Below are 12500 nucleotides of genomic sequence, written 5' to 3' on the forward strand. Positions count from 1 at the left end.
CGTGACCGCGCGTCGGAGAGCTATGCGGAAGAGAAGCTGTTTTGTGAATGAAGACTTCGTTTTAGTTTATTCGCGTACACAAAGCATTCGCGTCGCTTCATAAAACTGGGATTAAACCGCTGGAGTCACATGGATTACTTTTACGACGAACTTTTCGGAGCGCGAACATTTTGGTTACTTGGACTGTAAATAGAGAGACGGATAGCTCCCAGGTTTTATTAAAAACGCCTTCGTTTGTGTTCCGAAGATGATGGAACGTCTTGTGGGTTTTTGGAACGACATGAGGGTGAGGAACTGATGATAACAGAATTTTCGTTTTTGGGTGAACGACCCCTTTAAGGCTTTCAGTTTGTAACAATTTCCTCGTGCTCTATTTCTTAATCAGAGAAGCTTGATCATTAGAGATTTAGTGAACGCTCCCCTGTGAGAATCATTCACTTATTTGACTCCACAAGGGAAGCGTTCCTATAACGATTGCGCTAGCGCTGTGTCGCAGTGCAGGAATGCTTTGCTAGCGTTGCTTTAATATCATTTTTAACGTTTGTAATGTTCCCTGACAGGAGCTCAGGCTTTATGCCAGACTCGGTGGAGGTGGCCCAGAACAGGCTGACCGTTCGGAAGGTGGACGACTCTGTAAACACCACGTTTATCTGCGAGGTGACAAACAGCCTCGGCACCCGCAAGGACCAGGTCACTGTGTTCGTCAGGGGTGAGTGAGAATACACGCTTATACACGCATTACAAAAAAAAAACCGCACACTCGGAGTATTCTGAATATCGGCTACTCTGTTGAGGCACACACGCACAGGTTTACAATATATGGTTTAAGCATCCTGGGTTTTCTCGCTTACTCATACGCACCCACTCATGTGTAGTGCATCTGTAGAAGTGACACAAAGTGCTGAACAGCAGCATAACTCACTCAGTGTCCTGGGCATCCTCTCCTAGGGGATTGTGGGTATTAGTGTAAGGCAGTTTGTTGTGTCTGTCATGTTCCACCTTGTGTCTGTCACGTTGCATGTGTATAGTACATGTGTGCGCCGACTATTTGTCTCCTGTCTCTTCGTATCCTGTGTACGTGTGTCATCTCGTCCTTCGTGAATGTTTCGGCCGTGTCGCACCGACTGTCGGACAGGTGATCGCGACTTCCGTGGACGTATTCTCATTTTGAAATCGAATCAGCCTCGTGTTTAATATCAAACGGTACCGTATGAATATCATGTAACCAGCGTGAACACGAGAATGAACCTTCTTCTCAGGTGACTCTTGTGGCGTAGTAATATGCGGTGTTTAAGCGTTCTCACAGAAAACAATACAAGAACACCCGGACTAGATGGATAAACATGGTCAGGGTTTATTTCCCTCTGCATATGGACTGGAATCGATCAGGTTCCAGCACACTCCGTTGTACAGTGGCGCCTCTGTGGACCGCACATTGCCTGGGAGCAAGAAACCTCACTTAGAAACTTTTAAATGTGTGTGTGTGTGAAGAGATTGAAGCACGTTGAGGTGTTTGAAGCCAAGAGCTCTGTATAATGCATGAGCTGTTCCGTGTGGCATTGGGCCGGGATGAAGCGCTGCGCCCGGTCCCTGTCATCAGCCGTGTACATTTCTCCTTCTCCTGGTCTGTTCGTCTTCCACCGAGCAGCACGATGGTATAAAATATAGAAGTGCACTTTACTCTGCTGGGGGAACATCACTCTGCTCGTGCTGACCAAGGAGTAATGGTCGAGTTAATGATGTGCCTCTCTCCAGCAACACGTCTTTTAAGAGGCTTCTATCTGCTCCTTCTCCACATTTTTTTTCTCGTCCTTCTTGCACTCCCTTTTTCTCTGCTATTTCTTCCTCCATCTGTCATCTCTGCCTTTTTGTTACAAAAAAAAAAGAAAAAAAGGTGTAGCATGAAGACAAAGGCTGCTTTGCTGGGAGACAGAGCAGGAGGGGGGGGGGCCTTTTAGTACACCAAACCCCTACCGTCCGCCCGACGAAGCAAAGTGTCTCCACTGCACGCTGCCAGTCTAATATTGTAATGGAACCAGAGCGATCGGGCGAAAAGATAAAGCGTGTGAGAAAGGGAATGGTAAAGGAATGACGAGATGTAACCGAGCAGCGGTGAGACAGAGGATCCTCGAAAAATGGGCGACGGCGTTTAAAACCTCCTTAGGAAACTGTGGCGCTCTTCAATTCAGAGTTCCGAACTCCAGACTACTCTGCTGTTGGGTTTTTTGTTGTTTGCCGGGAGCGTCACTTTAGCGCTCACTCGCTACTTAAACGGTTCGGAGAAGTGTCTCTGCTGCCAGCACCTGGCCTCCTCTCCTTGTCCTCCTGCTCATCCCTCACTCCTGTCCCCCTCCTCTGCTCAAAGGGACAGAGAGATGACAGAACGGCTAGCGTGATATTATAAAAGGCGTTTTAAAAGGTGCGAGGTGGTGAGGAAGTATGTAAGGAGTAATTGGAAGTCGAAAAGTTTTTCATCCTTCCTGCGTGAAGACCATTTTCTAGCTCGTAAAAGGCTTACGTTTCGCTCGAGACCGATCACAGACGTGCTGTCTGTCAGAAGACGAGTTGAATTCACTGTCGTCTCCAACCACAGTGTGTTGCGGGTGGGAGTGGGGGGGGCTTGGGTAATGCGGCTGTGGTTATTACGCTTCTGAATAAGGTGTGAGAAGCAAAAGTGTCAGTGATGTGCATACTTTGTCTCCCGCGTAGAATAAAGGTCGCGGATGAAAATAGGTCTAGGGTTGTGTTGTTTTTTTTTCTTCAAAGGTAACTAGTTTACATTGATAAACTGGCGCATGGCAGTTTCCCCAGAATCTCTGGTTTTACAGAAAATAAACATTTCTTTCTCTCTGTCTCAAAGAAGTGCCAAACAGAGACCCTCTTAAGCCTGCAGTAAACACTGCATAAACAAATTTTTGTTCATGTTGCATAGAGCAGTGTTTTTGCCCCACTTTTATACTTCTTAAATGCGTCTCCTGTTTGTTTGAGCACTGCAGAGAGCCTTTTTTTTTTTTTTTTTTTTTTTTTTAAGTAATTGGAATGAATTCCAGCTCTTGTTGAAACATGTAGGCTGAAAATGAAAAAAGAGAGACACAGACATGGGGGGGGGCAGACAGACAGACATGGGGAGAGAGAGAGAGACATGGGGAGAGAGAGAGAGAGAGAGAGACATGGGGAGAGAGAGAGACACGGGGGAGAGAGAGCGACATGGGGAGAGAGACAGATGGGGAGAGAGACATGGAGAGAGAGAGAGACGTGGAGAGACAGGGCGAGAGAGAGACAGACATGGAGAGAGAGACAGAGACAGACATTGGGGGGAGATGGAGGGGGAGAGAGAGACAGACGGGGAGAGCGACATGGGGGAGAGAGAGAGAGATGGGGAGAGAGAGACAGATGGGGAGAGAGAGACAGAGACAGACATTGGGGGGAGATGGAGGGGGAGAGAGAGACAGACGGGGAGAGCGACATGGGGGAGAGAGAGACAGATGGGGAGAGAGAGAGACAGATGGGGAGAGAGAGAGACAGATGGGGAGAGAGAGAGACAGATGGGGAGAGAGAGACAGATGGGGAGAGAGAGACAGATGGGGAGAGAGACATGGAGAGAGAGAGAGACAGAGGGAGGGAGAGAGAGACAGAGACATGGCGGGGAGAGATGGAGGGGGAGAGAGAGAGAGAGAGAGACAGATGGGGAGAGAGACATGGAGAGAGAGAGAGAGAGAGAGACATGGAGAGACGGAGGGAGGGAGAGAGACATGGAGAGACTGAGGGGGAGAGAGAGAGAGACATGGAGAGACTGAGGGAGAGAGAGAGAGAGACATGGGGAGAGAGACATGGAGAGAGGGAGGGAGAGGGAGACAGACATGGGGAGAGAGCGAGAGACATGGGGAGAGCGAGAGAAAGAGACAGACATACTTCCGTTGATGACTACATGACCACCCGCTTAACAGTGCTGGGGAGGTGGATTATGCTGTGCTGGAGGTGTGCGAGTTGGTGTTATTGTGTCAGGTGTGACAGTAGGTGAGCGCTACAGTGTTGACAGGCGTGAAATGGTCAGCACCCACTCGGTAGCCCCTCTCTTTTCCTTTTCACCCCTGGCAACTGTCTCCATGGTGACTCGGGTCAGCCTGAGCAGATTTAACTTGTCATGCAGTTGCTGCTTGATATGTGTGTGAGCGCATACGAGAGTGGAAGCTGCAAGCCTCGTGTGCAGCCCTCCCCCAGTGAAGACTCCCATCAGTCACCCTCAGAACACAGTGGGGGGTGGTGGGGGGGGGATCATTTCAGGTTTAATCTCAGCCACTTTTAACAGTAGTCACGTAGTAAGCCAGCACATTTCACCATGCAGATTCACACACATCCCCCCCCCCCATTTAGTGGTCTAATTACTAAAGAAACGGCACACTCCAAATCATTACAAGTCTTGCTCTGCTCAGACACTGCCGGCTATTATCTCGTCCTTCGTTCTGCTCCATTCCCTCGTTCATGTCCTCGTTTGTTCTTCGCACCTCCAGACCAGCTCCCCACTGCTGAACGATGAGCAAAAACGGACTCGAACAGGAAATTTGCCCCCTACTAGAGAGAGAGAGAGAGACTCTTGCTCTGCTATTTAACAGTGTTATAGATTTTTTTTTTTTTTGTGCAGCAGTGCTTTTGGGAATGAGCACAGAACGGTCACAGTGACCAACATAAATGCCGCCGCATCATTATTACGCCGTAGAAAAACATCACGGTTAAGTCCAACCTGGACGATTTCATTGTTCATTCGTTTAACTAGCTTATTATCGACGTTATGGTCTTGCTCATGACAAGACTACTTGGTAATTTAGCCGTTTAATTATGGCTCGGTGCCAATCGTTCATCTCATTACAGATAATTAACGTAACAAAAACCGTTATAAAGACGTTACGAGCACACTAAGGAAAACCTCGTTAATGTCGGCTGGGCGGGGGGGCGGGCAGGGGAGAAAGCGCTCTTTCTGATGTTTATTCTGTACAAATAATGGACAGGCTGGTACAGTGTTTGAGAAGGGATACAGCGTGTACCCCATCAGCCGATATCCATGCTGAGCTAATAGCAACGCTCTTTTAGTGACGGAGCTGAACCTCTGAAGGTTACTGATGTTATGCAGAGCTTCAGAGGTTGTAATGGCAGTGAGGTTTGGAGACAGTTATGTTCTGTAAGATGGCATGTGGGTGGTGTTTCCTTCCTCACAGCTTCATGGTCCATGGGTTTGATCCAGTCATCCTGGACTTGGGTTTGTGTGTGTGTGTGTGTGTGTGTGTGTGTGTGTGTGTGTGTGTGTTTTATCTGTGTCCGTGCGAGTTTCCTCTGGGTTCTCTGGTTACCTCTCACCTAGGGTTATTTTAGTGTATATGGCCCCTTGGCCTTTGGGGGTGTGTGTGTGTGTGTGTGGTGCCTTGCAGTGTTACTAGTGTCCCATCCCAGACGCATTCCTTCGTTGTGAATAGGCATCGGATTAGCCATGGCATCATCTTTAAAGCAGGTACAGAACATGAGCAAGATCAGTGCCGGGTCAGTCGACGACATTCATTCATAGAGGGTTTTTTTTTGTTGTTGTTTTTAATGATATTTCGTACCATAGAATAGCTGTAATTGTTGGTTATCCAACTTTGAAATCGGGATAAGTCTGACCCGAAACCAATCCAGCATTTCAGGCTAGTGTCAGGTCTTAATATCAGTACTTGGTGTATGTTCAGACAAATGAAATAATCATACAGTGCTGCTGTTGTCGGAACAAACCCCAACACGTCGTGTGAACATCGTTCTTATTATTCAGCGTTTGTGTGTGAAGCATTGCGCATAACCGTTTAGCAATAAACAATTCGTGCTGTTGAATAGGTATGACAACCCAGTGACCAATTTCGGGGGAATTTTATTTATTTATTTATTATTAAAAGGGGGGGGGTCTCAGGCTGTACTAGGTCAGAGATTGTTTTTTTTTCTCTCTCTCTCTCTCTCTCTCTCTCTCTCTCTCTCTCTCTCTCTTCTTCCTCCCCTTTAATCGATATATATCCTGCAAAAAGTGTATTAAAGAACCCATCAGGGTGAACGACTCCCCTCCCTCCCTCCCTCCCTCGCTCACTGATGCGTATGCACTTTCTAAACCGTACAGACTGACATGCTGTAATGGTTTTGTCTGGTCGGGAAATGTGTCGGAGGTTGCGTGTGTGTGTGTGTGAGGTACACGGAAAAGGAGCGGTTAATGAGGCGTTTAAAATTAAAAAAATAAATAAATAAAAAAAGGAAGCAAGAACTAACTCGGGGAGAACTAATCTCCTATGTGCTGCCAGTTTTGAAGCCCTGCACAGATAACAGGTGTGTGTTTTGTGTATGTTGATCCGAGGTGAGAGGTAACGGCTGAAGTGAGAGCGGGAGAGAGAGAGGTGACGGGATGTGAGAGACGGGGTGTTCTAGCATCTGAGTGTTTTGTACCAAGGGACAGTGCAAAGCAAAACTCCCGTTTTAGCATTGCTTTTAGGACAGCGTTATCCTGCAGGGACGACAGCCAGGAGAGCGGAGAGACACGAGCCGAGAGAGGAGCAGAGCTTAAACAAGAGAGAAAGAACAGCATGAGGGAGAGGGAGGTGGATTTACACGTCTTGCTTAGACATTCCTGTCAAGTGATAGGGGCTTCTGCAGACTCACACATACATGCACGCGCACACACAGAGCACACACAGCACACTGGTAAGCTGTCTCGGCTCAGACTTTCTCCAAGCTTACAGGAGTGCTTTTTTTTTTTTTTTTTTTTTTTCTTTCTCCTCCTCTCCTCCTCTCTCTCTCACTCAAGGTTAGACATGTTGGAGCTTGACCACACCCTCACGCACCTTCCCCTCATGCTCCGTCAGTCTAACACACACACACACACACACACACACACACACACACACACACACACACTTACACTCCCTTTGGGTTATTGGGAAGTGAGGGGAAAAGCGGTGGGCTGTTCTGTATTTTTTCCTTCAAGGCTGACTTGTCTGTGTGCTATCTCACGTTGTCAATCAGCTCCTCCTTTCATCTGCCCTCCGTCCATCTATCCATCCAATTTTCCATCCATCCAATCTGTCCATCCCTCAATGTCCTCTGGTGTGTTTATAGTGCTGCATGGCTGTACCGTTTTCTCCCCCTCATCTGCTCGATGCTTTTAGAATGTGAATGCGATAAACTAGCCTTACAGAGAACAATCCCTCTGAGGAGAAATGCCACACACACACACACACACACACACACACACACACATACATACGTGCCACATTGACACATACAGTCACATGGCTGTGCAGTGTGAGAAACTGAAATTAAGCATCTGGAAATCACTGTCTCCTTCCTCACTCTCTTCCTTTTCTCATCTCTTTTTCCCTAACTCTACTCTGCTCTGCTCTGCTTTTCTTTCTCTCATCCTTTAGAAGCACCCATGCCTCCCTCCAATGCGGGTGTGGTAGCGGGCGCAGTCATCGGCAGCTTCCTGGCCCTCCTATTGGTCGGTGCCCTCGTTGGCTTCTTGATAACCCGCAGCCGCCGGCAACAGCAGGGTTACCGAGGCAACAGCAAGGGGAACTCCGCCCCCTATGACTCAGTGGCGCGCCTCTTCGGCTCCTCGGGCAGCAAGAACGGCACAGGCAATCACGGCAACAATAACGCACCCATCTACAAGGGCGACGTGGGGCTCTCGGAGAAAGCAGGAAATATCGGGCTGCACCAGGGGGGCGTGGCCTTGGTGGAAAGCACACCCACGGCGCAGGACATCCTGCTGAGCGGCGAGCTGGACGAGGCCGAGCGCAGGAAGTTCGACGAGCTGGAGGACGATGAGCGTTACGACCAGTTCAGCGGCAGCGGGCCGATCCTGCAGCTCCGCGCACACCCCGAGGACCCCAGCACCGCCTACCTGGACGACGACATGGAGTCGCAGAGAGATGGCTCGATTATCTCCCGGACCGCTGTCTACGTCTGAGAGCGGATGAAAGGGGAGATGGGGAGAGAGAGAGAGAACAGAGAGGACTAGAGTGGACCTGCTCCCAAAGGATTTTTTTTTTTTCTTTCAGTTTTAACATTATTCATTTTATTTCTCAAATATTATTAAAAAAACAACACACCAGAGAGAGACTGAAATGGTGGTTGGATGGATGGATTAATAAAACGAATACGGGGCAGATGCATGACGGGGGGACTGGACAGAGAGCAGAAACGTAAATCGGAGGTTTAGACAGTACTTCCTATTTACAGCAATGGTTGTCATGGAGACAATGTCTGAGAAACCCGAGACTTTAAATGTGCACACATCATTATCCAAAACATATATATATATATATATACACACACACACACTTACACGGTCACTCTATCTTCCTCTCTCACACACTCTCTCTCTCTCTCTCTCTCTCTCTCACACACACACACACACACACACACACACACACACACACACACACACACACACACACACTCACTCACTCACTCACACACACACACCCACCAAGTTATGTTTGAATCCACACTGTACATTAGTGGATATGTATTCAAGGTTTGGTCAGAACGATTCATTTTATTCTTCTTCCTCTTATTATTATTATTATTATTCTTTTTCCTTTTAATTCTGCCATGGGACTTTGGGGCAAGTCTGATGATTCATTTGTCTATGACCTTGCTTCTCTCTCTCTCTTCCTTTATCTTTAGCGTTGTCTCTTTATCTCACTATCTCCTGTCAGCTAGATGATTGGAGGCGGGACTCTGGTCAGACTCTCCTGGTGAAGTGTTATGTTATCAGCAGCGCTTCTCACATGATTGGACACGCATCAAAGTCTTCATTTTGCCCACTGTACTTGGGTGCGTTAGATGAAGGAAAGCAGCAATCAAGGCCTTTACTCAACAAACGGGTTTTGTTTTTTTTTTGTTGTTTTTTTGATGCACGGTTTGAATGCGCCGGATAATATCAGACAAGCCTGCTAAGTCTTCTGTGCCCTTATTACATTGACGAAAGCGTCATAATATTATCACGGTTTGGGATATCGTCATATTGCAGCAGAGAGACAGTTGCACGGTCTCTTTGCTTTGCTTTTAACCGTCATCGTCTACTAAAAAGGATTCAGATTAAGTTTTTTTTTTTTCTTTCCCCCCTCAGAATACTGCTTTTAAAGCAGTCCCCCATATGAGGAAATCTAAATAAGTCAAAAGGATGTAAAGGAGCATGTAAGACGGCCAAAAAAGATGCCTCTTCCTGAACTGAGCACCGAGGTACTGATATTTTGAAAACAGCGCTGTGCGTGCGTGTGTTAAATATAGAGATTAAATCATTGGGCCGATTATCTGCACATGCCTAATTGAAACAAATCACATTACACATCTTGCTAATTGCAGTCTATTAATCACTTAAACAAGTTGTTTATCTTTCAGCATTGTGTAGCTGTACTGTCTGACATCCAACCTCCACTAAATAGTCTTATCATAGGCTGATTCGCAGATCATAGGTTTAACTGGTCGTGTCTGCGAGACGCCATTTCCTGTTCCTGATCACTGCCTAAATCTCTCTCTCTCTCTCTCTCTCTTAATTAGTCCCAAGTGATACACCTTTAGTGATTCTCTCCGATTCGTTCCATTTATAGTGCCGCGTGAATCAAGTGCTCATCATTAATCATGACCAGCCAGTCGTTTGGGGTGTTCGGGGTTTTTTTTTTTTTTTTTTTTTTTTTTTTTTGCAAATGGTTAATCGACAACGGAATATGCGTTCAGTTACTCTGAACAGGTAGAACCGCTTCCTTACCAGCCTCGAATAAACCCGATGCACATACAGCCTTGACCTTCCGTCTCCGTGCATGGAGAACATGTAATTAATGGAGAAAATAATCATTACCGCTACGTTGAGCTCTAATCTCTAATTGTACAAAGCTAATTAATCAACTCCATATTTATAAATGCGCACATCCTAATTGGTTGCCATGGCCGCACGGTTAAATATATCTCTCCTCTCGCAGTCGGGGTTTTGCATCCCTTTCTTCTAATCTGTTCTTTTTCATTTATCACTTCTTTTTTTTTTTTTTTTTTTTTTTGTCACTTGGTCTGAAGGCGGGCGCTATTCATAGAGAGAGGGAGAGAGAGAGTGTGATGAAATTAATCATTGAGAGAGTGATTGTTTTTGTGTGTGTGTGTGTGTGTGTGTGTGTGTGTATATATATATATAGATATTTTTTGGTGTAAGGTGTCTGCAACATATGTACACAGTTTATTTTTTTTTAAATGAAGATGATGTGATTTAAATGTCCAAATATCTATTGTAAATAGAAAATAGACGGACCACCGCTTAAGTGTTTCGCCCACAGATCCCACCTAAACTGCATGGCACGAAATGTCATCGCAACACTATTCACAAATAAATAAATAAATACACCCCCCCCCCCCCCCAAAAAAAAAAAACAAAAACAAAAAAAAAACACCCCAAACACATCTGTTCAAGAGATACATCAATGGGCGGTGTATTCTCACACACTCTAGTGTACTGTAGACACCTATTTTTAGTGAGCGGTGAAGTCTCACACACTTATAAAGACCTATTTTAGTGAGTGATGCAGCCTCGTTCACACACATATAGAGAGCCACCTGTCCACCTGATTCTGTGTGTGTGTGAGATAAACGTGTGAGTCAGCGTGTTGAACTGTATCTGACTCGAAAGTAGTAATTTCCTCCAGGGTCTTGGAGACACACATAGAGCGTAAACTGGGCTTCAAACCTAGTACACAGTCCTGTAAATGATCATCATCATCCCCACTGCCCTTGAATCTATAAGAGCGTCCCTCACCGAGCGAGAGTAAGGCATGCTGGGTAAAGTAGTTTGCGAGCTGGAGTGTCATTCGACAGCAAGCTCAGGTTCAGTTCATTCCTCACAAGGCTGCACCTCAGCGCTGACAAAGGGAATCGGCGCTCTGCCGCTGTGGGGCTTTAGCGTGTCCGCTGCTAATTAGCGGAGTACACGTCGACCTTGCGGTGCTCAGGCTCCTCGAGAAGCGGATCAGCTAAGGACGGCACACTCGGAGAATACTAAGGAAGGAGGTGTAACCTCTGCGCTAGGAGAGGCGGTTCTTAGCTGATCGGTTTCATTTCTACAGCTCTCAATCCCTTCATTCATCACGCCGTCCCCTCGTGTCGTCCACTTCGGTTCGAAGCCCGTGTGATTTAGACTCGAAGCCTTAAATGTCACCTGACCTAACCTGTCTCTCTGTACATAGTATAAATATTATAAATATGAACGTGTGATGATGAAGAAAAATAAGGTCGGATTAATTGATGTCACATTTGTGTGTGTGTGTGTGTGTGTGTGTGTATACATGCACATGGGAAGCATGAAGGAACGTTCTATTTCCTCAGTTTTGACTGACTTGATTTAACGGCTTTTAATTTGTTTTTAAACCATCTTGTCGGTGCTCGAGCAGTGCTTTATTGTTGCATTTTGAATTTCTGTGCTATGATGCTTAGAATAATTCATGATTCTGCTGTGCCCTGTTGGCCAACATTTTCTGACACTCAACATAACTAAACAAATGTCACGTTTTAGGATTTATTTTCCATTTTAGGGTTGCCAGTCTTTGTAATGTTTTTTTTATTTTATTTGGTTTGTAATTAAAGTATTAAAAAAAAAACAACAACAACAAGTTCTTACTGTCAAGTGTGTTGTGTGTGTGTGTGTGTGTGTGTGTGTGTGTTCCTCCTCCTTTTGAAACTTAAGCGTGTGAGTGTTGGCACTAACTGTGTATCACCTGTCACAGCTAACCCAAATACAAGCGTATAAGAATCTAAAGCCTTTAATGGGTTATTTGAAACGGGCCCATTCAAGCCCAGAGCGCGTATTCTGGCACAAAAATGAGATTTAAACCATTTCCCCCCCTAAAAGACTGGTATCTGTTCAAACAACGTCAGAATTCTCACACACTTGGCACAAATTGTATATTGATTTGTTTTAAAAGGTTTGCGTATATGGTTAATTTGACTGTTATTATACACCAATCAGCCATTAGATTAAAACCACTGACATTTGAACGTGAATAGCGTTGATTATCTTGTTACGGTGGCACCTGTGAAGGAGAGGGATGTATTAGGCAGGAAGTGAACAGGTCAGTTCTCGAAGTTGACGTGTTGGAAGCAGGAAAAATGGGCACGCGTAAGGATCTGAGCGACTTTTGATAAGGACCAAATTGTGATGACTAGATGTCTGGGTGTTTCCTGTACACAGTGGTTAGTACCTTCCAAAAGGTAGGCCTCCGAATTCCTCAGATCTCAATCTGATCGAGCGTCTGTGGGATGTGCTGGAACTTAAAAAAAAATTCAATCCGTAGAAGCCCCACCTCGCAACCTACAGGACTTAAAGGATCTGCTGCTAACGTCTTGGTGCCTGATAAAAACAGCACACCTTCAGAGGCCTTGTGGAGTCTTATAGCTTATAGCCGTTCAGGCGGCACAAGGGGGACCTACACAATATCAGGCAGGTGCTT

At 46.1% G+C, this 12500-nt stretch overlaps 1 protein-coding gene across 2 annotated transcripts in view; it reads left to right on the plus strand.

The window, feature by feature from the left end:
• Nucleotides 1-12500, plus strand: part of si:ch73-22o12.1 (nectin-2) — an 81596-nt gene that overhangs the window by 26581 nt on the left and 42515 nt on the right. The window contains exons 6-7 of one of the 2 annotated variants that reach the window (XM_017469480.3): nt 561-709; nt 7431-10414. In XM_017469480.3, coding sequence (XP_017324969.1) covers nt 561-709; nt 7431-7975 — 694 coding nt within the window. In that variant the 3' untranslated portion in view covers nt 7976-10414. Of the gene's footprint in view, nt 1-560; nt 710-7430; nt 10415-12500 lie in introns of those variants that run through there. The other variant, XM_017469491.3, reaches the window with a different exon arrangement.

Source organism: Ictalurus punctatus, chromosome 1, assembly GCF_001660625.3.
Source record: "Ictalurus punctatus breed USDA103 chromosome 1, Coco_2.0, whole genome shotgun sequence".
Taxonomy (NCBI): Eukaryota; Metazoa; Chordata; class Actinopteri; order Siluriformes; family Ictaluridae; genus Ictalurus; species Ictalurus punctatus.